A 25,667-nucleotide genomic window follows, 5' to 3' on the forward strand; every position below is an offset into this window, starting at 1 on the left:
GTACCCCTAAGGAATCTAAGATATTATACTATTCATGTCCTCTCCTACAGGACCCTCTACAATCATCAATGCCTTCTTAACCTTTCATCACTGCACTGCCACAAATTATTGAGGCCCCTTCATTGCAAAAAAGTTGTTAGAAAAGAATGACATATAGAGGTAGGCCAAAAAAATAAAAATAATGGGACTCGAGAAGATTCATATAATTAATTCACTACTAAAAATTTTAAAATATTAAATTCATGAATTTTTCATATCTTAATCAATTTTTTATTTTTACTTAATGTAATACTTAAATTTATATTTGAGTTTCTGAACTTTATATTTGATACCTGTCTTTTAACTTTGGACGGGAAGAGAAAGAAACATTTTAACAAAAAATTCTGGCATGTTCCGAGTAACAATGAATACAGCTGGTGGTTGGTGTAAATCAAGAAGAAGGAAAAAAATAGCTATATATATATATATCTAATTGACTTAGAGGTTAAGATTTATTTCAAAATTTATGCAAGCGTTTAGGCCAAGATTCATTTCAGTATTCTGCCTTTAACTTGAGGTAGGGTTAATTATGTTACTTTTGAATGGACATTTTCTTGAAGGAGGTTTCAGAGATAAAATATAAAATAACAACTAATTTACGGTTGAAAACTACATCATAACAAAGGATTTATACAAAAAAAAAAAAAAAAGTCATTTACATGATAATAAATAATCTGAACAACTTGGCTGATATTGGAAAAAAAGGGTTATAAATGGAATGCGACAAGGAGTTCAGTTTTAGATAGTTCCATGCAAGAGATATTGATTAGTGAATTGCATAACAGAGAGTGGTGGTTAGTGCAGAGGAGGGAGAGAGATGAAGAGAGAGTGTCATCCTTTGCTGAGAGGAGGAAGAAGAGGAAGAAGAGGAAGTAGAGATTGTCTTTCTTCAGCTGAGATGGAATCACTTAGAAGCATGTGTGAGGCTTTGTTTCCTCCTCTGCAGTTGGAACATTTGGACACAACAAAACACAACACAAAAAGCAAAGCTCTGCAACATTTCTGGAAAGCTTCTGCTTCTGAATCCTCCATCCCTCAAGAGGTACCACTCACCACAACTTTCTCATCTTTCTTTGCTTATTTATTTCTTCCATTTTTTATATAATCATTCCAACAAATTCAATATTTCTCTTGTTCATCGAACCATAATCAAATAGACTGTGGAATTTGTTTTGAATTGGACGAAATCATAATTGATTTGATGGCGAGAATGAGAGAAAGATTTTCAAAAACTTGTGGCTGTTATGGTCGAATAATGGTATTATAATACGTCTTTACATTCATTTCACATACAACACAAGGAGTGTATCAAATAATCATCGAAAATTATTGTTATTTTTGTTTTGTTTGTCGGTGCATTTCCAAAATTAGAAACTTTGAAAGTTGGATTATTTTAACATTCTTGTCACATCTTCTATGGTATCCTCAGCAGGTCCGTGTTGGGTTACCATTCAAGTTGAAGGGGACAATCACCATACCACTTTCATTTTTTTTTTCTTGATTCACAAAATTTGATGTTGTGTGATTAACTTCTTTGAATACACTCGAAATTAGTTCATTTTTATGCCAATTTAGAAAATTAATTCTAATTATTTAAATTTAATAATCATTTATGTATTTTTTTTAAATTTCATTTCATTAAAACCATATCAAAATCAAAATATTAAAAATAATCTTAAAAATATATAAACCAAAAAGAAAATAACTAAAATATCATGATATTTTGGTTCACAATTTATAACTTTTTCTACTTGCGATAACTATTTAATTAACCAAGCAAGCTATTAAGAAGTTACAACCAATCGATAAACTCGGTTATATTTTTGTGATTTGAGTTGAATTTTATTTAACACCTTCAATTAAAATTGAGTTATAATGAAATCATGAATTTTAAATTAACTATATTATAAAAAATTATATCATATTTATTATATAAATAAATATGATTTATATATATTATAATATTTTCACTATCTTATAATGATTACAAAATATTTATATATGGGTGCATTTTTTTCTTAATGAATAAATATTATTTTTTTCTTAATGAATAAATATTATTTTTTTCTTTTAACTCCACCAAACCTAATATAATGGAATTGAATTGAGTTAGATTATTAATTAATAAAGCCAACTCAAGAATCCAATGAAATTTAATTGTTAAAATATTTAAAAAAATAAATTGAACTGAACTTCCACCTAACCAGTAACAGGACACCTCTACCTTTCAGGTTTTGTGTTTATTTCTACTGTGTATGACTGCATTAAATGTTTAAAGTTTTTAATTATTTTTTCCATAAAAAAAGTTTTTCTATTGTTATATTTTATTTTTATTTGGACAGAAGACATCTCCACCATATGTTATAAATGGAATTGAATGATATTCGTGAATATTATTATTTTTATCATAACTTTTTATGAGTCTACCCACTTTTGGTTGGTTAGTTAATGAGTTTTATGGGCTCACCAACATATTCTTCTTTTTCTTTTTATTGCATTCACTATTAAGTTATCTGAAAGTTTTAAACATGATTTTCTTCTTTGGAATTTTGTCAAGAAAATATGAGGATTTTTTAAATGGTCATTATAGAATAATAATTATTTCTTTTACCCAAAATTGAGAAAGACTTTGTTTGGCAAAAACTAGTTAAAGAAAATAATCAAAAGACGAAAACATAATTGGTAGTCAGGGATAGAAAACTCTTAAACTCACATTTTAAATAACAAATGATTGATAAATTATCTCTTCAAATAACTGAAGATGTAATAAAGGATAAATATGCAGATATTTATATTATATTTTTGTATATCATATTTTTATTTTATGTTTGAGAAAACATTTTGAGATGTTTATAACTTTTGGTTTTTTAATTTTTTTAACTCTTAAAATTTGTTTATTTGTAGATGAAATATGGTATTATTGATTTTATTTTTTAAAACATCTTCAGTTAAGTTTAAAAATCAAAGAAAAACAATATGTACTTGAGCAGATGAAATATTTTTGTTACATTAACTAGAAAAAATATATTTATTAACTGCTAAAAATATGTCTGTAATCATTAAAATTAATTGATAAATCAAAAATTACTAATGGTAAAAAACTTTACCCATAAAACATTTAATTGATAAATTCTAGGACGAAAAAAGTGATCAAATTTCATTAATAATCATTAAAATATGAAAATAAATATTATAATTTTTTCTTTGTTTTCTTTTTCTTCTCTTTTCTCTTATTTTCCTTTTTATTTCTTTTTTTCTCTTTTTATTCCTTAGTCGTTCATCATTATTATATTATTATTGTCACATTAGTTACTTTCAACTCTTTAATCTCATCCTTTTGTTTCTCATTCATCATCTCTTTCTCCTCTTTTCACGTTGTTGTTGTCATCTTTACCTTTTATTATTGTGGATGTTGACTTCATGTTTGTAATTGTCGCCTCCTCTTTCTTTTTTTTTTCTTTTTTTCTCATTTATTTTTAACTAATTTATAGCAAATATTTTATTAGATTTGACAAAAAAAAAGTTGATATCGATTTTATTGACAGATTTACAAATAAATTTTGAAAAACTATATTTTTTAATGATTTTTTTAAAAATTGAAATATCGACAATTTTACTGATAAATTGGACATCTTTTTTTAGTGTTAATATATTGGTTAAAAATAAATAATTAAACATAAAATATTATAAAAACAAGATAGAAATTAAAATAAATATATTATTATTAATTTCTTGAGATATAATTATGAGTTAGTAAAAACTATTATCTAACAATATGATAATAATATTAATAGTATAATAAAAAAAAAGAGAATGGAAGAAAAGAAAAATCAAGTTAATAAATAACTAACAAAAAGATTAAGAAGGGAAATTAATAATTATTTAAAGGATAAAAAAAATCAATACAAAAAGTTTGAAGTTAAAGTAAACATTAAAAAAAAGTTACTCCTTGAGAAACTAAATATAGAAAAATGTCACTTCAAATAGCCTTTCAAAAGACATTTAAAGCTGCAACAATTTTTTTTTTACCAAACACTGCTAATAAGATCAATCAAACTTTTCATCTAGCAAAATAAAGTGTTAGAAACTTGGTTCTTGCCGCATTGATCAGAAATTGTAAACATAGGAAGTCTTTTATTTTATTTTATTTTGTTAAATCACATTTAGCAAGTATTTTAAAATTTATGGATAGTATTTAAATATATATTTTTTATTTACTTAATATGTTTACTTGTGTGAATTCACGGTTTTTAATTTATTTTTACTTTCTTATTTAATATATTTGTTTTTGCTAATGAAAAAATCATTAAATAAAATATACTATTGTATCATTCCTTATCACTCTAGGGTAAAATCTGAAAGGGAGAGTCTAGGGTGCATTCTTTTCCATCTAAAGTCTGCATCATATCAAAACACCTAAGAGCATTGCAAAAGAATTTCTTCCGGAATTTTTTATTAATTAAAATATTATTCTAACACGGCTTTCATAAAAAAAAGGTCATACATATAAAAGAATTTCTTCAATTTTAAGGAACTTTTAGATATATATAAATAAGAGGAACATTAGTTTTACTGAGTAGAATCTAAAATGTGAAATGTGCATAGTGTGCAGATATACTGATAAAAAGAGCTCTGAAAGAAGCATTGATATTTGTGAGATTGATCCTATGGATGCTGTCAACAAGATTGGGCACTTTGTTGCTGTGTGGGAGTCTCTGTCTGAGTATGAAATGGCCTTACATCCACAACTTCTCAAATATTTCTTTGGACAACAGAGAAAAGGTTCTGCAGAAATGGTTTAAGCATCGCTTCCTCACACCTGTTAGACTTGCATTCCTTTACGTCAAAGTTCTGTGCTTCTTTGTTTTCTTCTCTCAGGTCATCCCACTTTCTTCATCTACAACTTCTAATTCATCGTCATTTCTCTTTCCTCTCTGTTACTAATTGTGCGAGTAATGGAATATTCCCTTGTGTGCAGTGTGATGAGAAGGGTGAAAACCCAGCATGGGAAGCTCTAGGGTATAAGGTTGACACTGATGGGATCACAAGCAAGGTTCAGAAAGAGAGGCCTCTTGAAAAAGGGATAGTGGAAGCTGCGAATGAGAGTGATTGGAGCCTGCCTAAGTCTCTTGCTGAGAAAGGTCTTGAAATTTCTATGGATTCTGAAAACAATGTCCTTGGAATAAAGTGTGATGTGGTAATTGTTGGGTCTGGTTGTGGGGGAGGAGTTGCAGCTGCTATTCTAGCAAGTTCAGGCTTCAAGGTGCTTGTTCTTGAGAAGGGTAACTACTATGCCTCCGGTGATTATTCTTCTCTGGAAGGGCCTTCTTTGAATGAGCTTTATGAATTAGGAGGAACTTTTGCATCCTGGGATGGAAAAATGGCGATTCTCGCAGGGTCAACAGTGGGTGGTGGATCTGCTGTTAATTGGGCGGCATCTATTAGAACCCCAGATAGTGTGCTCAAGGAATGGGAAAAAGACCACAAATTATCAATCTTTTCGAGCCATGAATACCTTTCCGCCATGGACATGGTGTGCAAAAGGATTGGTGTAACCGACAAGTGTGTGGAGGAAGGGCTCCAGAATCAAGTTCTCAGAAAAGGTTGTAAGAATCTTGGTCTTCAAGTTGATTACGTGCCAAGAAACTCATCAGAACGGCATTACTGTGGGTCTTGCAACTACGGTTGCAAAAGAGGAGAAAAACAAGGAACAGAGGTTACATGGCTCGTTGATGCTGTGGATCATGATGCAGTGATACTAACAGGAACGAAAGCTGAAAGATTTATATTGGAAAACAACAAGGGAGGGAGAGTGAGAAGAAAGAAATGCTTAGGAGTGATGGCCAATGTTTTAACAAATAACGTAACTTGGAGACTGAAAATTGAGGCCAAAGTCACAGTTTCAGCCTGTGGGGCTCTTCTGACGCCACCTTTAATGATCTCCAGTGGATTGAGAAACAAGCACATTGGAAAGAATCTTCATATGCATCCAGTGCTAATGTCGTGGGGGTATTTTCCAGACTCAAATTCTGATCTCAAGGGTAAATGCTATGAGGGAGGAATAATAACTTCAGTTCATAAGGTGGTATCCGAGGAGTCTAAAGTGAAAGCCATAGTTGAAACTCCAGCACTGGGGCCAGCAGCGTTATCTACACTGGTTCCTTGGGTGTCTGGACGTGATTTCAAAGAAAGAATGCTGAAATATTCAAGGACTGTTCATCTGATCACAATTATTAGGGACAAGGGCTGTGGAGTAGTTAGGAGTGAGGGTAGGGTGCACTATGAGTTAGATGAATCGGACAAAGAGAACATGAAGGATGGAGTGAAGCAGGCACTGAGAATTCTTATAGCAGCTGGAGCTGTTGAGGTAGGTACTCATAGAAGTGACGGACAGAGAATTGAATGTAATGGGAATAATGAAAAGGAATTGGAGAGGTTTGTGGAATCCATATATGCAACAGGAGGGTCAATGTCACAAGAAGAAAAATGGAGTATATATAGTTCAGCACACCAGATGGGGAGTTGCAGGATGGGGATCAGTGAAAAAGAAGGTGCAGTGGATGTAAATGGGATGAGTTGGGAAGCAGAAGGTCTGTTTGTGTGTGATGCAAGTTTGCTGCCAACTGCAATTGGTGTGAATCCCATGATAACTATACAATCTACTGCATATTGTGTTGCCAAGAGAATTGCAGCCTTTCTGGGAACAGGATAAAGTTTGTTTCTTTGTTCTTTTCTATACAACTTACCATGCCCCTGCCGATGTAGATGAGTAAATTATGGTGTCACAGCAAACTACAATTGTTCCGTAGTTCCGTAGCTTGTTTGGAAGTTTGAACAAACATGTGATTACTTACATTATAACCATTTTGCAATTTTTTGAGTTTACATTCTAAAATCACTTCTCATAATGTCACCCATTCGTTTCAGCTTGTCAATTTCAATGTGCAATTTGAAACAAGGAACTTTTCACATGGATACAAAGAGTTGGATATGCTTAATAACAGAGATATTATCCTACCCTCTATATTTAGGATACTGGTTAAGAAATTAAAGATGTTTTTTTGTTGAAAATAATATCAAAACATTAAAAAATCATAAAAAAAATATGTATCTTTTACATGTTTCATAACAAAAAAATCTATTTTTAATTCCTTAATTAGAGTTTATAAGACACTGGTTCACCTTTACCATATCCAAAATGCAAGAAACAGGACGACCCACATGTGCATGTATGTGGTCCGACACGTATCAGCCTCTTCTATTTCCTTTTTCTAACACCAATGAATCACAATTCGTAACGGTAATAACGGTTGCATCTTCTTCTCTACAATGAAACCTTCTTTCATTGTCTGCTTCTCTCAAAAACACCTTCTACTGACCATCCGTTTGTACCTCTATCGGATACATCATATTCTTTTTGTGTTACAACATCAAACATATTCTACTTCAAATAAAGTTTGTTTCTTTAACACAGGGTTTGAAAAATAACAGAAGAAAAATTGATTTCGGGAAGCTCCCTATATCACCGAATTTTATTATTGTTAGAGACAGGAAGAGAAGAGAGAATGAGATCTACGTGGTTCTTACATAATCTTTCCAAGTATGAATATTTTTTAATCTCCTATTTTATTGATTTAATATGTATTTTAATCACTAATAGCTATTTACAGTTTCTGTTGAAAGGATTTTGAGGTTTCTGTGTTGTGGGGTTGATTGTATTTTGGTATGTTGACGTTGCCTCATGATTTTTCAGGGATTTGTGAGCACTGCAGCTTTGAATACAGATAATTAGGTAAACAAATAAACCAGATGGAGATGAAAATGTCTAGCTTCTGGGGTCCGGTTACTTCAACTACAGATTGCTGTGAAAAGAATTATGAATATTCATCTTATATTGCAGAATTTTATAACACAATATCCACCATTCCGACCATTCTTTTGGCTCTCGTCGGTCTTATAAATGCTTATAGAGAACGGTTTGAGAAAAGATTTTGTGTTCTTTATGTAACAATTATGGCACTTGCCATTGGAAGCATGTTGTACCATGCCACGCTACAGCGTGTGTAAGTATTGAACTCTATCAATTCCTGCAGCAATTTATATAAAGTTTTGGTTGGTATTTTTACTTTTTCATGTTGTCTGAGTTATTCTGCGTCATGCAAAATGAGTTTGGCATTTTGTATAAATGTTTGTTGAATATTTGAAGAATTCTTATTTAAGGGGATTGCAATGGCCATATCATATTCATACATTAGCCTCATATCAGGTCAAAATATTGATTTTGGTATAGATCAAGAAAATATTTGACTTATTTTTCTGGCATTTATCATCAATTGGCACTGCTTTTCCTGGTTCAGAAAGAAAAAATTTATGCATTTTCTACCCTTTAATGAATAATATTCAATCTAATGCAGCTAGGGTATACCATGATGCAAGCAAGTCACATATGCATTTAACTTCGCTGGCTAGTTTCTATGTCATTACATCCATGTTTTTCCTTGAATTTCTTGTGTTTCCATATGTTAAATGGAATTATTTGATCTTATTTTTTCCATTGGGAGAAAGTATTTTCTTTTCAAGTGGATTAGGAGAGATCGGTATGATGTTATACCATGAGTGTTTATTGTTGAACTATTTCTTTCTCATCATTGAGAGTTGGAAAATTTTCTGAGACAGTAGCATGCTAATTAGCTTCCGGGCATAGTTTTGGTGAAAAAAGTATTAGAAATTTGAAGCAGGTTGTAAGTGAAGTTGTGTTGTTTGGTTTGGGATTTGTACTATACAATACATGCGTAATATAGAAGGCCAGGCCACTATGACGTATTGTTAAATAGGTTTGTTTTGTTTTGAGTGAGTATTTATTTACTGTCCAGTTATTGAACTTTGATTTAGGCAACAACAGAGCGATGAAACTCCTATGATGTGGGAGATTCTGCTATACATGTACATCCTGTATTCCCCGGATTGGCACTATCCTCGTACAATGCCCATCTTCCTATTTTTGTATTGTGGTATATTTGCCATTGTTCATTCAGTGGTCCGTTTTGGAATTGGGTTCAAAGTCCATTATATCATTCTCTGCCTCCTCTGCAGTCCAAGAATGTACAAGTATTACATTTATACTGATTATGTGTCTGCAAAGCGCCTGGGAAAGCTTTATGTAGTTACTCTTCTATTGGGAGGTTTGTGTTGGATATGCGATCATGTTTTCTGCAAGCAAATTTCTAGTTGGCCAATTAATCCACAAGGTCATGCTTTGTGGCATCTCTTCATGGGTTTCAATTCCTACTTTGCAAACACATTCTTGATGTTTTGTCGTGCTCAACAACTTGCCTGGTCTCCAAAAGTTGTCCATGTAATGGGTTTCTTGCCCTATGTCAAGATTGAGAAGCCAAAACACCAGTAAAAGAAAACAATACAAGATGAAAAAGTTTCAGTCATCGTACATTTGGGTAAAGAGTAGTTAGGTATCAATGTTTTTGGCCTTTTTTTTTTTTGGTTTAGAGTGGTTTACATAATGATTTATTTATTTATTGATATTCTGTTCTACACCTAGGACATGTACCATATTTATGCCACAACACTGGATGCTTGTATCAGCCCGACAAAACTCCATTAATGACAACCAAATTTTTTGTAATATTGGTTGTTATTGGATTCAGTTGAATCTTACTACATATTCACGTAAAATTTTGTTTAACCCTTTCTGGGTGATTTAGTATGTTATTTTTGTGGATCATTAAACGTCTAGTGATAAAGGTTTGAATAGTTGCTAGAAAGTCTTGAGTCTAAATATAGTTGTAACTAAACTAATGCTTTCAAAACTAGCTTGCATTTTCATATGGACAGGCTATTTTATTCATCGTTCAATAGTTCAACTGTGATTTACTCAAAACTAAATTATTGGTATTAATAAAATTATTATAATAATTAAATGATATTAAAAGTATAATATCATAATTCTGTGATGTTGAAAACTAAATTAAAACATAAACTTATAGGTTTTTAACATTTAAAATAAATATAAAAATAAAAACAAAACATGTTAATACTTCAATTAAAGTTTCAGAAATAGATATATCAATAACGATAAGTTTATATGGAGAATAAAAAAACAAATATTTCACGTTTCTTAAGAAAATTTAAACTAATGAACTGTTAAATAGTTTTGTATTAAGTTGGTTTAGACCAATTTTACCTGGATCTCAACACCGAGGTTGACACCATTGCATTGCGTTTAAAGGTATAACTTTCTTTAATAAAGTAGGTTTAGGCATTTTAACGTTAACTTTTGTCTAGAGCCACTTCGTTAAGATTATTTCCAAAGCTAGATGTTCATCCCTGAAAAAGTGCACCGAAGTTCATATTCATTTTTATAACTAAGGAGTAGCATTCTTAATGCATGATTAGATAAATTATTTTTGCACTCGATTAAAATCACTAGTTCATTTTATTTCCAATAATGTATTAAATTATAATAAGACCATGAAAAACATGTTCGCTATGGTCTGCTTTCTGTTGCAAGTGTAAACAAATGTCTGCAATTTGTAGTAACCTAGATTATTCTGCGAAGCACAAGTTGAATTCTGGATCTTGATGTACATAAAACATGTTTTTCATTTGGAGAAAAATGATAGTTTTAAATATGGAGAAATATTGCATTTTTTTGGGCTTGCTGGAATATAAGAGTCCTTCAATTTCTTATAATTGAATCATTTTCTATTCATAACTAAAGGAGGTTTTTGTTCCAATTGCAACAGTGCCGACGGTCGAGTTACAAATTGAACTTCAAACATACCAGAAAATTAACCAAAATTTGCACTTGTTAAGGAATCCGAGGCATGCCAAAACCACAGTAACTGTCAACAAAATAAAAGCGAAAGTGTACCATAGAAATGGAAAAAAACAAATATATCATCATATAATTGGTGCAGCATTTGATAGTTGAACAAAGTTATTTGTCGATCGCACTAAAATATATTATCAAACGTGATTCAAACTACATTTAAGGTAATAGAAAAATATTAACACACCTCACCACCAGGAATTAAATACAGCACAGGCGTTCATTTTCAGCCACCATGTGAATTATTTATATTGAAGATCATGAGTGAACGGTAGGTGTTCATGCAAAGCCATCAATTAACTATTCAACTATAGCCAGAAAAACAGAATGGAACTAACGGTAAACATACACTATGCACATCTTGACAGCTTCCGGACCTTTGATTAGTTTCACTCAAAAGATAGAAAACGCTTGTACAGATGTATGTAAAGGAATACAATAGAAGGTGAGAACAAATACACCTCGCCATGAATCTAAGAGTTCCTTGGAATCCCCTGTTGTAAAATTTCTCCAAGCCTCAAATATAGAGCTTCTTGCTCATTGAATGATAGGTTGATTAATATCTGAAACGACCAGCGGTAGATCCACAACTTAAGCATCTTAAAATGTTATTGGATAGAAATATGAAATATAAATTGTAAAATAAAGATAATACCTGGTCCAAAATCATTTCAACCGAGAGACTTTGTTGCACAACAAATGACTGATGATATATATATGCAAACACGGCCATAACCATCTACAGCAAGACAAATTAGTCAAATTTTGCTCGTCATATGCATAATAGCTTGGTACTAGGAAGCTTTTGACTTCCAAGGCTAGCCCCTCAGCCAATGGAATGAACAGGACTAAAGATACAAATAGAGTCAGGCAGCAGAATGTAAAATAGAGTGAAAAGTTAGTGAGTTGTTAGGGAGGGGCAAATTTTGGTCTGTTACGATTATTCGAATGGCATAAAAAATATAAATGGACAAAAAGTTTCGCATAAAATACCTATAACCACTTTCACAGATATATTAAATCAAGCCAGGGTCTAAACAGTATGCAGTTGACATTCATACTAGACTGGACCACCAAGACTTCTACCGATTACTCGTCTTGATTGGTCACTAAAGATTCCTTCTTGTTGAGTTCATTGAACTTCACACTTGAATTAATTTTGTTAGAGGAAATTTCATAATTTTTAAAACATCTAAATACATTCGTTTCAAATTGTACAAGACAATTAAAATTTATTAAATTTTAAATTTCTCATTTTAGATTATTATTTCAATTACCACCATATGTAAAAAAATATTTAAATATTAAACAATTGATAATAATTCAAAAATATCAATATTTCTGATTTTTTTTACTACATGGTTGATGTACATCTTAGTCAAAGTTTGTTAATGATTTTTTTTACTACATGGTTGTGTAGACACATATACTCATCCTCGATTCAAAAGATTGGGTATTGTCAACCCAGGTATATTTCCTGAGAGAGATATTGTGGTACGAGTTTATTTGTCATCGTGGGAAAAAAAACACATAGTTTGAGTAATATGAAGATTAAAAGTTGAGCACAAAGACAAAAAAACATACAATTTTCTAGATTGAAACATAAAGATAGTCTACCTGGCAATCCATTCTGTCAGTAATTCCCCCATGTCCAGGAATACTATCACCGAAATCCTGCAAATTTGAGAACACACGGCAAGTTTGTTTATGCTTGATCAAAATGGCTGATATTTGCGGTCTTCCATATTAGAAAAACAATTGCATACCTTTATTTTGAAAGCCCTTTTAAAACCACTTGCAAAGAAACCTCCAAAAGGTGCAATAATCGAAGCAAACAAGCCAAGACATAAAGCATGCCATTGAACAGGTAGGATTGATACCTCCTTCCGAGGAAACTGTATAGAACAACATGTCGCAAGTTATATTTTCAGATGTTCCAAGAACCTGGATTGGCAACTCATGATTACAGAATAGTCACATTTTATATGCTGAAATGTAAAGTGGAAATAGAAAATCTAACAGAGTGGTCGTTAGAAAATTTAGTTTTCTAATCCTATTAAGAATAGATATGTTTAGTAGTGGCAACTACTGTTGTGTTTGGATAAACAACTTAACTGCACGCCTATTGAAAGAGTGCTGATGACATGATAGGCTCAAGGGCCTGTTTGGCTGGAATATTCCTAATGTACTTTTAAGAAAAAAATAAGAAAAATTAGTTCAGGTTCTTCATAAATTAAGACTAGATTATGCATAAACTAATTTATAAAAACTCTCCTTTAACATATCCAAAAATTAGAATTTTAACTTATGTTAAGCTAGTTTTTACCTATGAAATACTTTATTTCATATTCTTCTTACTTTCTTCTTCTAAGAGTACTTTTAGAGAAGCATGCCCACACAGGCCTTAAGGACTATACTGAAATCAAAGAGGAAGAGAGCACTCAAGCTCATTTAGGGTGTTTCATAGTCTATTCAGTAAAACTTGTTGGAATAAACTGCAAATATTTTATTCCAGGTCATGAGCCCTTTTTATCGGTTTACACGAGTACTTCTGTCATAAGACCACACAACCTCTTCCAAATATTGCTTTTATCCAAACAATGATAGTTAAAATGAAATATCCAAATCTGAATTTCTTTAAACTCATGATAAAAACTTTCCGAGCTAATATCCTAATGACTGGGCCAATTTGAGTGAGCCATTGGCTGGGCTATGCAACTCATTTACTTAATTGTCTTTCAACCTTATCAGTAATGTTCACATTCAATACTTTTCAAGTTTTTTATTCTCTAAGAAAAATTTGAGGATTCATTTTGTTATTTGAGGCATCTAAGTTATTCTTTTGTTGAATATTTTTACCAATATGGCCATGCACATACACTTTCAAGTGGATATTGATTTAAGTCAACATTCAAAATTCAGCTCAATTTCAAGTGCTTACCCAGTGAGGGATCCATCCTCGTAAGGAGTAAGATTCTGGCTTAAATAGAGGACCAGGATCACAGTGAAGCCAACCAGTTGACAAATCCTGCATGTTATTACCAAAGAGATATGAGCATTGGTCAGTTTATTGTTGAATAATGCTTTACAATATATAAGTTAGTTGTGGTATGCATTACTCAGCTACCTTCCTTGGACACGTAAGCCACTGAGAATGACCCATGATGTCAGCAAGCTACAAAATAAGTTTTCAAAGATAATATTATCATCTAGCTGATAACAACTTTATTGATGTATAAACACTCAAGCAAAAACATAATTGCTACAAATGGTGCTTCTGAGCAAGCTCTTGGACAGCTTATTTAGGCTGTTGCAACCATTTAATAATGATATAATTAGAGGAATATAAAGCATTACTAAGTGAGTCATGTTCAGTGACAAGTGACAAACCCCCTGCCAAAAAAATCCCAATAGTTTTGTACCATCAATAGCAAATTGAAATTGTGCTCACCATAAATGCAGAGATGATGGTGGTAACGGATGCTCCAATAAAACCCTCCCAGGTTTTCTTTGGAGACAACTTAATCAAAGGGGTTTTTCCAAAGAAGAAACCAAAGATATAAGCAGCAATATCATTAATGACAATAAGTGTTGCTGGGAGAAGAAACCTGTACAGCAGTCCAAATGTTAAATAAAACAAGCAAGACATCAACATCAATACAATTAAAAGCAATGGGGACAGGATATGACTTATTTCCAATAATAGCAGTGATCAAACATTAAATAAAATGTGTGAACAAGATGAATCTATGGAAGCACATAGACATACGCATAAAGTCACTTTAAATCATAGCAGTTTAATTATGTCAGACTATCATGACTAAACAGTACAGTTTTTTATTGGGGAAAACTTAAAATAATACCCTCCAATCAACCCAAGCAAAAGCAAACGGGAATGTACTTTAAAAATCAGCCCCCTGCATTTTGAAAAGTTGGCAATCGATCTTATTTTAAAGTTTTATCGTCTCTCTTATAGTCCTCTTTGATGAGAATATAATTGTTTGGTCATCTCCCTAATCTTTTCTCCATCGTTCCTATCCTAAGGCCTTGATTGCATCATTTGGGCAAGACCAGATAACACGTTCTGTGCAATTCAGCCAACAAGTCCACAAATTATGTAATTCGCTTACACAATTCCACGAGGTGATTGTTTTTGCATCAATTACCGGAAAAATAACATTTAAAAAATCATGCATATAAAGTGACCACATATTTGAGGAAGAGCATCGTGAAGAATAATACGATTTCATGCAAAAGAGAATCCTCAAAAAGAGGTGAAATTTTTCAGCATTATTATTACATAACCATCATTTCCGTTTATAGGTTATATTACCAGAAAATCCCTTCGAAAATGCTCGCCACAGTGAAGGAGGACTGGCCAAATACAACAATTAGAATCATATGTGTCCAAGCATACTGGCCAAATTGGTACTTGTACATCTTCTTCTTCAATGTGAGAATGAACCACATAAATCCTACATTCAATCAATAAAAACGTGCATAAGCAAAGTATTAGCTCCCTGCAATGTTGAAAAATGGCCAGTAAATGTAAAACACTAGCTTGATGTTTGCCACAAATCTAATAGACACATTGCACAAGCACTGGCTAATGAACATTAGAAGGATAACATTAATAAAAGTAAGTTACCTGCAATATACAAGGCGTAGCAGATAACCATATGATACTTAATTAGACTGCTCACTAGCCGATATAAAACCATGTCTGAAGTTACAGTGTTAACCAGGCGTGGACTCAGAATACGTCCATAAACAAATAACATTGCAGTGAAGAAAAAATGCCTGAAAGAATATACATGAACGAAAAATGAAAATGTACTTAATGTTTTTTTTTTAAATGTCCTGTCCATTTGGATACTAATTCATCATAAAAAGAATGATTGTACTGCTATGTGAGTAACAATTATGAACATACCAGTTTAATAGCCTAAATCCAGGCAGTTGCCTATCTTCGTGAGCTCTCCTGAGCAGATTGAAAAGTTCCTTTGCCATGAAGATTTGAATAACCACCACCATTGCAGTGATGTAGAGGTGACCCATATATATTATCAACACAAAGCCTCCAATCATCCATATCGATGAATATGCTCGAATTAGCATGGACTTGTATTTACTTTTGTCGTTAACAAGTAACTGGGTCCCATTTGCTTTGCTAACTTCCGGGATAACCTTAGATAAAGACATCATAAAATTAAATTCAAATAGTATACAGAATTTTTTTGTTTCCAGAATGATACTGCAAGGATTCAGTTCACATCATTTCATTGAAACTTATCACATCAAATTCATCTTTGGAGACAGCAACATTAAGAAGGAACGAAATAGTAATAATAAAAACAAAGATTTAAAAAAGAAAATATAGTAGAATTAAAATTATTTGTTATTCATAATTAGATAATTTTGACACTTTTTCATTCTCTCTTCAATTTTCAGGATGACACAGAGTAGGTTGAATCAATTTCTATATGAAATCTACTAATACAAAATTCTTTTTAATAAGCAAAAGGAAAAGATGATTAAGTGATTAATCAAACTCTAATTAAGAAACCTCATTTGAGCGTTTTCGGTGCCTAATCCGACCACTTGTGGTTGATGGGGTAGTGGTACTAGTATCCCTCTGCATTGGTCTTCAATCAGATTTCACCTTATTGGAAGACAATGTGAACAGCACATGTGTAGCCAGAAAGTAGACACCTGCAGAGTAAAAGAGATGAACTATACTCCTTTATACAGATATGATTCCATTTGTAGACCTTCCAAGCAAAAAAGCTGGAAAAAATTAGCTTCCATTATATAGCACAAACTAGGAGGATAAAAAAGCATGAAATATGAAGGTAATTAACTGTAGACTTAAATTTTGAGCAGGAAAGTTTAGCTAAATGAACTTTTCCAGTGATTCATTTTTTTTTTTTTAGTTCAATACCATAGAGATCTTTATAGTTCACTATAACCATATTATCCACAGCCATTTGAGACTGTGCTATTAACTCGTATCATAAGTCTCACTCACCAGTTTGAATAATTATCATCTTCTTCAACATTAGGATACGTACATGATCTTCTCACAACTAGGATATCAATTATTTACCATTATTAGTCTTATCCCTCTTTCCTATCAGACAAAACATTTTAGTTTTTTATAAAAAAAGAAGTACAAATAATGAGTTTTAGTCATCTGCTTTATGTAATATGAACCAAATATCCGATATAATATTTCTGGAATTATAAAACATAATTTAACATGCAATAAATGCCTAATATGTGCAACATTTTTATTTTGAAAGTACCATTACCACAGAAAAATCCATCAGCACTTTTTTGTTTCACTCACCCAAGCTCAGTGAACAAAATTCAATCTTTGTCTGAAGCTTTCGTCAAAAACAGAAAATAACGAGAAGAAAAAGAGAAAATCAAACACAAACATAACTTTAAGCTCTGACCGCAAAAGCCAACCAATATTAACTTCAATAAAGAATACATGTGGAATCCCACATCTATCAACTATTTTTGGAATCACTGAATGCAAAACATCTGATCAATCTATTAATTCACGACTTGCGACGACTAAATACAAACGTAGAGGTACAGTTGAAGAGAGTGGTGGTAGTGGTGGACTAGCAGTCAATCGGTATTCTCCAGGGACTCTTCGTCATGGATAGTAATATCTATCACATGTTATAAGAACGAAATCACAAATCGACGCCAAACCCGACCCCGCAGTGTTTCCTTCAAGTGTTCCTAGGACTCCTAATTTTCAGGAATCCCACATTTTCAACAAGTAGCGAACCCTAACAACGTAGTCCACTACCTATTCAATAAAACACATTCTCGCACAGCCTTCCCTATTAAAAACAAGCAGTCGCAGTAACCCTACATCACTATTCCACACTCTGGAACAAAGTTAATGTATTCACTTACCCTATTTATAACTCCTCCGCTGTCTACAAAACCGTTAATTACAGAGTCAAAAACTCGCAAAGAATCTCCACAAAAAACAAATGCGCACAACTAAAACCTCCTCTTCCTCTATAATTTTTCAAAGCAGGAAACAAAGCAAAACGACGAATCTCGAACATGTTAAATGAGAAGAGCTTCAGATTCAACATCATAGAGAGTTCCTTGAAGTTGAATAATATCTCAGAGCAGAACAAATCACACGAAAATGAAAAAATAAACTGGAGATAAGCATAGAAACATGTATAGCAAGCGAGAGTGAGATGGCAAAACGCACGAAACCTGGTTTCAGTTGTAGTGACGTTGAACGACGGAAAAGACGGAGAGAGTGAAATGAAGAAGACAAAAAAGGAAGACTGAGAAATAATAGCTATCGAAAGTGAGAATAGAATATAACAAACGCGAAGCAAAGCACGCACACACACCGTAGCGGTGAAGCCTTATTCGTTTTTTCGAAAGTAAGAGAACGAGAAATTCTCTCTTGCCAAAGCACAGCTCACACACAAGAAGGGTATCATTATTGTGACGGAGTCTTTTTTATTTTTAATACTTTTTTTTATTATGATACTATATTCTTTCTTCTTTTTCTTTTACACAGAAATAATAATAATAATTTTTTTTTCTGGTTCAGTTTTGCTTGGCTCTTGCAGAATCTTTTCTAGAAGGAGGTCAAATTGGGATTGATACTTGAAAGTAGAGACTGAGGATTCGTAGGAATATCGCATTAAAAATGAGAGCAAAGTATAAAAGAAGGAGATGGCTTCCACTTTTGAAATTTTATATGCTTGAGAAAAATGCGCAAAATTTTAGTGTGACACTCATAATTACGGTAAAATCAATTATAATTACCGTAAAATGGTTTATACTATATAAGTTTTACTTTTATTTTCATTTCATGCACCCGCTAACGTGTTTTCAGACAAATTCTGATGCACATGTTTTTATTTTTTTTTTAAATAATTTTAATCAATAATAGTCTAACAAATATTACTAATATTCTTGTAAACGCAACCCCAAACAGAAAGAAATATAGTTAGTATTACTTTATTAAGTTAAAGAAGAAAGAAGAAAACTTAATTCTCTTTTTTTATTCTATATTTTCCAATTTATTAAATTTTAACATGTATTTTTTTCTTAAACTCTTTTCTCTTAAATATATATCGAATAAATGAAAACCAAAAGAAAAGAAATAGATAAAAAAAAAAGATAGAATAGAATATAAATGTTACTGTTTAAAGAACATAGCATTTTCAGGATTTATATTTTTATTTTTTGAATTTAGTTGTCGAGTTTATGATATTATTTTTTTAAAAATAATTAAAGTGATTGTATTTATTGTAATTATTTGAAATTTTGAGATCTAATTACAACTTTTATTATTTTTTAAATTAAGGATTTAGTGTATATTACTGACAATAAATTTAAGAAGTATATTAATAATATTGTTTATGTTTTTTGTGTTGAAATTTTTTAATATTAAAATTATGGAAAATAAGGTTTTTTATTTATGAAAGTAATAAGTTTCATTTGTTAATTGATTTAATGTGAATGTTGATGGTGTAGTGATTGTTCTAGTTTTACTTTATGTGTTGGTATTTTTAAAGAAAATTGAGATAAATATGTAGAAAGATTTTAAATTTTTTTAGGAATATATACTTATATTTATGTTGAATTTATGGGGTTTTTATACATTTGAACATACTTGGAGGGAAGATTTGGTTCAACGGTGATTTTTTTTTTATATTTTTTAAGTTTTAGAGAAAAATAGTGTTATTATTAACATTTTTGTATATATAAATAAAAAATTTTCATATTTTTCATGAAAAAAATTATTATGTCGATAAATTAATTAACTTAACTTAATTTAACTTTGATATATATATATATATATATATATATATATATATATATATATATATATATATATATATAGATTGATATTTTATTTTTATGTATTTATTTAGATTTTTACATAATAGATATGGTTTATATATGGTTTATAGTTTAACCATGTTTTGTNATTTTTCATGAAAAAAATTATTATGTCGATAAATTTATTATGTATATAATCATTAAACTTTAAATATATATATATATATATATATATATATATATATATATATATATAATAATATAAATAGTTTGATATTTTATTTTTATGTATTTATTTAGATTTTTACATAATAGATATGGTTTATATATGGTTTATAGTTTAACCATGTTTTGTGAAGTGTAACTTCTTTTAAAGTGTCAATATAATATAACTGAGATGGTTAATTATGATAGTTAACATAATTTTTTTGAAAAGAAATGTTTTACTAATTTATATATAAAATAGTTTCACTCTTCATCAATAATAAACCTAAAAATAGACAAAATATCACCTGACAAAATCTTAAATTGTGAAGGACATACATATCTAAATTACAATCATCATATTTGTAAATTTTCGTTACTTTTTTATAATTATTAGCGAAAATATACGAGCTTATGTTTTCCTATTTTTATATGTAAAAGATATAATTTAAAACAAAATATAAATTTTGTAAGAAGAAAAATTAAGGGGTTCTATATTACTTTTCAGTTAAGGACTTGTGTGGTTATTTTATGTAAGTCATAAAAGTGTACATACATATTTATAAATATAATATCACAAAATTTAACTAATAACAAGAAAAAAAAAGAGAAGAGCTGGATAGAAAATTCTTAAATAAATTTATATTTAAAGACTTTTAAAACACAATCGTGCTTCAAATAGGAGAATTATTCACAAGAAAATTGACAGGGAAAACTCAAGCTATTAAGTGATGCCTTTCGCTTTCACCAACATAATAATTTATAAGAATTGTTACATCTCAAATTCAAAAAGCATTACCGTGCATTTTTAATTATTTATAAATTCTCAACCAGATTTCAACCTTACCTTTTTTATTTGGTGCTTTTTATAGGCATGAATCTTCACTATTTTATGATGTTGATAAGGTATTATATTTTTCGAAGAGTAATTATTTTTTTTGTCATAATTGTAAATGATCATTTTAAGTTAGCTTTGAAAGCTTTACTAGTTGTTGTATCTACTGGCAAATTGTTAAGTGATATGGTCTAGGTCTATTAATATTATTATTGACTTAAAGTTATTACATGATATTATAAGATGTATTTATTAGTGTGAATATATATTAACATAATATATGATTAATTTTAATAGTTTGATTGATTTATGATATTTTTTATTATTATATATCCAAATATTATTTGGTTAATCAAATAAGATATCACATTATTATAATTATTTTATATATATATATATATGGTAAGTTATTATTTGTATTGATATTATGTAATATCATTTTGATATTATATGATTTTATCACATAAGTCATAAAACTCAAAAACCCTATAAATTCAAATGTTATTTCATCAGAAAATACATATTTTCTTATACTCTCTCTTTTATTCGTAAAGATCTAAGTTTTCCTGTGTTCCGATCGTTAGAAACATATATCAAGATTTTTCAATCCACTAATATTTTCTCGCTTGTCCGATGGTCCATGTTTCATATTTGGTAAGAACATTTGGCACCTACTGTGAGGTCTTAAAACGAATCATCAATCCCTTAAACCCTTCATTAGGATAAACATTCATTTTTCGTAGACCTTGACTGAGGGATAATGTTCCTACCATGCTTAATAGTTTCACATCACTTAAAAGTCAAGAGCTAATAAGGCAATTTAAATACTCCTTCTTTCTTTCATCCTTTGAGGCGTCTTTTAAGAATAAAATCGTGACAGAGCACATGCTCCAAAGCGAATAATGCATTGGATGAGAGGTGACTGATCTTAACGATGTCACTCAACATACTTGAGATCAGAACAATTGGATTCAATGCTTACATATTGTTTGATAATTCACAAATTTCACAAAATAATCATTTATATTCTGAATCAAAGCCACAAAAACTTTTAATTTGCTAGATCCTCGCGTTATTTTGACTACAATCACCAAATCGTGCATTTCTTTTTAAATATCATATTTTAGGTATTTTTTGTGCTAAAGACAGAAAATGAAATAATCAATCAAAACAAAGTGAAAAATGATAGATGAAGAAGAGAATGATGCTGAAGGAGTTTGCAAAAATGTAACCAAATTGTTATAATCAACATTGATTTTGTCATTTCTTCTTGTATGCAGTGTTGTCAATTTGTTTGAAATTGTATTTAGAATCTATCACTCTTATTTTACATTTAATTTCCCTATTTGACAATTACTTAGTCGAATAAAATAAAATGAAAATATGTAAATTGGGGTAACTGCTCACATCATGTTAGATGTCTTATTTGCTTGTACATTCTATAGTGGTTATTGCATATAACCTTTTCTTAAATTGGTCTTAAGCTCTATCTCAAGTATCTTTTTCTTGATTCCCCTTGTTGGCAGTTTAATATCGATTAAAGATAATGTTAATTTAGAGAGTATAAGTGAAAACTTTATTTTACATGTCAGTTTTCTGAGATTGAATTAAATTTAAAGTTCATTTCTATCAGAGTTATTATTAGATTGTATCCTGATTGAATTTGTTGTTTATTCCATTGTTTTACATGTCAACAACTTGTCATATCCCTCAATTATATTGTTTCTCAATATCCTTAGCAAGTTGACATAAATATAAGGACAATTATAACCTTTAACAATATCTCATCTCATTATTTTGAAAAATACAAATTATAACTTTAAATACAGTCTTTTAATATTTTTTTTATTGATTTTAGGAATTTAAACTCACCTTAGTTTTTGTCTAAATTTTTTAAGTTATAAATTTGTGAGTTTTTTTTTTCACTTCTTCACTTTTATCTAATATGATATTTAAATTCATACTTAAATTTGCAATTAAAGTGTTTTTACATCAAACAAAAATTTTCTTTATTTATTTTATATGAAACTTTTTCTCCAAAACACATTAACTCTTAACTAAAGGGTTTTTTTTTTTTTCGAATGAGACTACTTTGTTGGAAGTCTCACATTGACTAGAGATAAGGTGTGCAAATCTCACCTTAAAAACTGGTTTTGTGGAGATGGGTAAGCTTAAAATCCATTTCTTAACATGATATCAAAGTCATGGTTGGAGCCTATCCTAACGAGATTTATGTGGGCATTTTGTTCCACCTTTTGTCGGACCACCCATTATTTTTTTTTCTCACGCTCGAGATGTCTATGCCTCGGCGCGAAGGAGGTGTGTTGAAAGTTCCACATTGACTAGAGATAAAGCGTACAAACCTCACCTCAAAAGGCAGTTTTGTGGAAATGAGTTAAGCTTAAAATATGCTTCCTTATATACTTTATGTTCATATATTTTACATACATATTTGGCATAGCTATCTACTTTCATATCTGAAAAAAATTTAAGCATTCATAGTTGTAGCTTCAATTTAGTAGGTTGGGTTTGTAAAATTCTTTTTTATTATTTGTGGAATAGTTATGGCTTTGAAAAGTCCTATCTAGTAAAACTATTCATAAAGTTAGATGAGGAAATTATTCGGTAATGCATTTTTAGAGCTAATGTACCAAAAAGGTGTAGGAGTCGACTCCATTAGGATTTAAATCAAAACTCTTCGTAACCAAGTAATTAAAGGCATGAGGTCAATCTAAACTAAGTTTTTTTTTTGGACATAACAATAATTCCACCGGTTAAAGGTATATATATTTGGCTCAAAATCCTATAATGAAACCAAAATATAAACAAATTACAAAAAGTTATTAAGATGTTTGTATTCAATTGAAACATGTCGATTAAAGATAAATAAATAAATAAATAAATATATATATATATATATATATATATATATATATATATATATATATATACACGTAAGGGTAAACATTACAAATCAATTTTATAAAGTTGAGTTAAACTTAAAACATATTTTTTAAACATGATATTAGAGTCATGGATTAGAACTTGTCTCTGTAAAATTAGTTATTTATTATATCTATTGTTTCACTTGCTATTAAACCATTATCAATTACTAATTAATGATTAGCTTTAAAGTTGAGTAACATTTAAATTTTACTTCTTAACAAGATTATATATTGTATCTTATTTTAAACAAGAGAATTATCTTTAAATATTTATTCTATAGACTTGAAAAGAATTCTAAGTCATGGCATAAAAAACTAACCAATATAGTATTGAGTAAAAGATCAAGTAAAAAATGGTGTATGTGAATACTCAATTCTAAAGTTCTTGTGGTGGAAATGAATACCTATATGAATTAAGATACATTGAAATCAAAAGAAGAAAATAGCTATAGAATGTTAAAAGACTCACATCGACTAGAGATAAGACTAATTCATAGTATATAAGTAGGTGCAAACCTCGCTTTACAAGCTGGTTTTGTGGGTATGAGTTAGGTTTAAACATCACTTCTTAAAATAAAAAATTATTAGTCTAAAGATATAGTAGTTTAAAAGTAGAAAGAGATATAACTAAGATATACATATTTTATTATTAAAATAAAAAATTTATACACAAAAAGTTAACTATTCATAAAATGATTGCATCAAAACTGCCATCCTTTTGAAAATACTTTCTCTTTAATTTTTATTTTTTTTTACTTTTCTTTATATTTCTAAGAAATCCACTCATCATTTTATAGATCAAAGTACTTTGTAGGAATCTTTGTAAAAAAAACAAAGCAAGTATGTTTGATTATAATTTTTTTTTTTTTTGAGTAAGTTCCTCTCCCTGCCTCTTTTCTTGAGTTAGTTTTAGAGAGTTTTACATGCATTTGGGAGAGGAGATCTTGCATGTGGTATTGTTAGGGTAAATATGAATCTTTAGTAATTTAGCATTGTAAGGATTTAGCATAATAGTCTTTTGTGTGCAGTGTAATTTTTCTATAAGATTACTGATTTTTGGGACTTCCAGCTTGAATCAAGAAGTCTTAATAAGGGGAGTTAGTTATGTCTCTAATTAATAATATACCATGATAGATTAAATTGGTCATTATATTTCTTATTTATGCATGTTTTGTGTTCTTAATTGGTATATGGTTAGTGATTTATGTTAAGTTGAATAGTGAAAAGTTAGAATAAATAAAATTTGGTTAGTTGATATGCTTTGCAGATTTTTTGAATTATACGGTGAATCATCTCTCACTGGATAAATTCAGTTAATTGATAGGTTTGGTTGTTGAATGATCTTTTAAAACTTCTTATGATTTGTTTATTGGATGAGTCAAACTTTCATTGGACGAAATTCATTTAATTGAAAATTCGACAATTTTTTATTGTTAAGTGAGCCAAAATTCATTGTTTATGCTAGCTAAATAAGTTATAACATGTGTTTAATTTTTTGGGTGAACAAAGTATTTGCTGGGTGAGATAAAGTTTTCTAAACTCTAAGAAAATAAGTTTTAAAATTTTTCTAAATGTTAAATTTGGTTTGTCTTTCACTATTTTTATATTTGATTAATATATATTATATTTAAATACTATTGTATTATAATGGATAACTAATTCTAATTTGTGAGCATTTAAATTGAGTTGGATGTATATATACATGAATGAAAATCCATAATAGTATGATTGTGATATGATATATGATGTGTTGTTAACATAATTAATTTTAAAAAAGAAATACTATGTTGAAAAATTTAGTTATGTATTGAAATTAAGACATTAAAGAAGATGATCAAGACTCTTCTTATATTAGGATCACACACAAAAAAAAAATATAAGGTGAAAAAAATAAAAAAGAGATTCCTATTATAACCTAGACTACTGTTAAAAAAAATGGTAGGTCATAAGGTTA

The 25,667-nt window shown here is 30.0% G+C and overlaps 3 protein-coding genes across 8 annotated transcripts; 2 read left to right on the plus strand and 1 right to left on the minus strand.

Annotated features, from left to right (window-relative positions):
- Window positions 1–734: 734 nt before the first annotated feature.
- LOC106770965 (long-chain-alcohol oxidase FAO1) lies at window positions 735–6,947 on the plus strand. The gene is made up of 3 exons (XM_014656821.2): window positions 735–1,081; window positions 4,645–4,917; window positions 5,018–6,947. Exons 1-3 carry the CDS (start codon window positions 857–859, stop codon window positions 6,749–6,751), a joined length of 2,232 nt encoding a protein of 743 aa, XP_014512307.1. The 5' UTR covers window positions 735–856; the 3' UTR covers window positions 6,752–6,947.
- Window positions 6,948–7,258: 311 nt separating this feature from the next.
- Window positions 7,259–9,594, plus strand: LOC106770574 (alkaline ceramidase-like). Its single transcript, XM_014656374.2, has 3 exons — window positions 7,259–7,639; window positions 7,793–8,102; window positions 8,932–9,594. Exons 2-3 carry the CDS (start codon window positions 7,849–7,851, stop codon window positions 9,443–9,445), a joined length of 768 nt encoding a protein of 255 aa, XP_014511860.1. The 5' UTR covers window positions 7,259–7,639; window positions 7,793–7,848; the 3' UTR covers window positions 9,446–9,594.
- A 1,357-nt stretch (window positions 9,595–10,951) lies between these two features.
- On the minus strand, window positions 10,952–18,375 carry LOC106772188 (phosphatidate cytidylyltransferase 1). 6 transcript variants are annotated; one of them, XM_014658415.2, is made up of 12 exons: window positions 18,283–18,375; window positions 16,452–16,597; window positions 15,819–16,072; window positions 15,534–15,685; window positions 15,219–15,360; window positions 14,337–14,493; window positions 14,013–14,060; window positions 13,827–13,913; window positions 12,652–12,780; window positions 12,503–12,559; window positions 11,541–11,624; window positions 10,952–11,448 (listed from the first exon to the last, which is right to left on the minus strand). In XM_014658415.2, exons 2-12 carry the CDS (start codon window positions 16,524–16,526, stop codon window positions 11,359–11,361), a joined length of 1,275 nt encoding a protein of 424 aa, XP_014513901.1. In that variant the 5' UTR covers window positions 16,527–16,597; window positions 18,283–18,375; the 3' UTR covers window positions 10,952–11,358. The 6 variants fall into 6 exon arrangements, with proteins under 6 accessions (XP_014513901.1, XP_014513897.1, XP_014513898.1 ...); XM_014658411.2 differs by having other exon boundaries at window positions 18,140–18,375; XM_014658412.2 differs by having other exon boundaries at window positions 16,452–16,656; window positions 18,140–18,375.
- Window positions 18,376–25,667: the final 7,292 nt, after the last annotated feature.

Source organism: Vigna radiata, chromosome 8 (assembly GCF_000741045.1).
Source record: "Vigna radiata var. radiata cultivar VC1973A chromosome 8, Vradiata_ver6, whole genome shotgun sequence".
Lineage (NCBI taxonomy): Eukaryota > Viridiplantae > Streptophyta > Magnoliopsida > Fabales > Fabaceae > Vigna > Vigna radiata.

What these genes read in the sequence shown, in the direction of transcription:
- LOC106772188 (XM_014658415.2), bottom strand. Translation starts at nt 16,526, where the DNA reads ATGCAGAGGGATACTAGTACCACTACCCCATCAACCACAAGTGGTCGG. An exon ending in CCATCATCTCTGCATTTATG is followed by an intron (nt 14,061 to 14,336) that starts GTGAGCACAATT and finishes CTTATTTTGTAG; the next exon opens with CTTGCTGACATCATGGGTCA. An exon ending in CTGACAGAATGGATTGCCAG is followed by an intron (nt 11,625 to 12,502) that starts GTAGACTATCTT and finishes GTCTTGCTGTAG; the next exon opens with ATGGTTATGGCCGTGTTTGC.
- LOC106770965 (XM_014656821.2), top strand. Translation starts at nt 857, where the DNA reads ATGAAGAGAGAGTGTCATCCTTTGCTGAGAGGAGGAAGAAGAGGAAGA. An exon ending in AATCCTCCATCCCTCAAGAG is followed by an intron (nt 1,082 to 4,644) that starts GTACCACTCACC and finishes AAATGTGCATAG; the next exon opens with TGTGCAGATATACTGATAAA. An exon ending in TCTTTGTTTTCTTCTCTCAG is followed by an intron (nt 4,918 to 5,017) that starts GTCATCCCACTT and finishes CCTTGTGTGCAG; the next exon opens with TGTGATGAGAAGGGTGAAAA.
- LOC106770574 (XM_014656374.2), top strand. Translation starts at nt 7,849, where the DNA reads ATGGAGATGAAAATGTCTAGCTTCTGGGGTCCGGTTACTTCAACTACA. An exon ending in CATGCCACGCTACAGCGTGT is followed by an intron (nt 8,103 to 8,931) that starts GTAAGTATTGAA and finishes ACTTTGATTTAG; the next exon opens with GCAACAACAGAGCGATGAAA.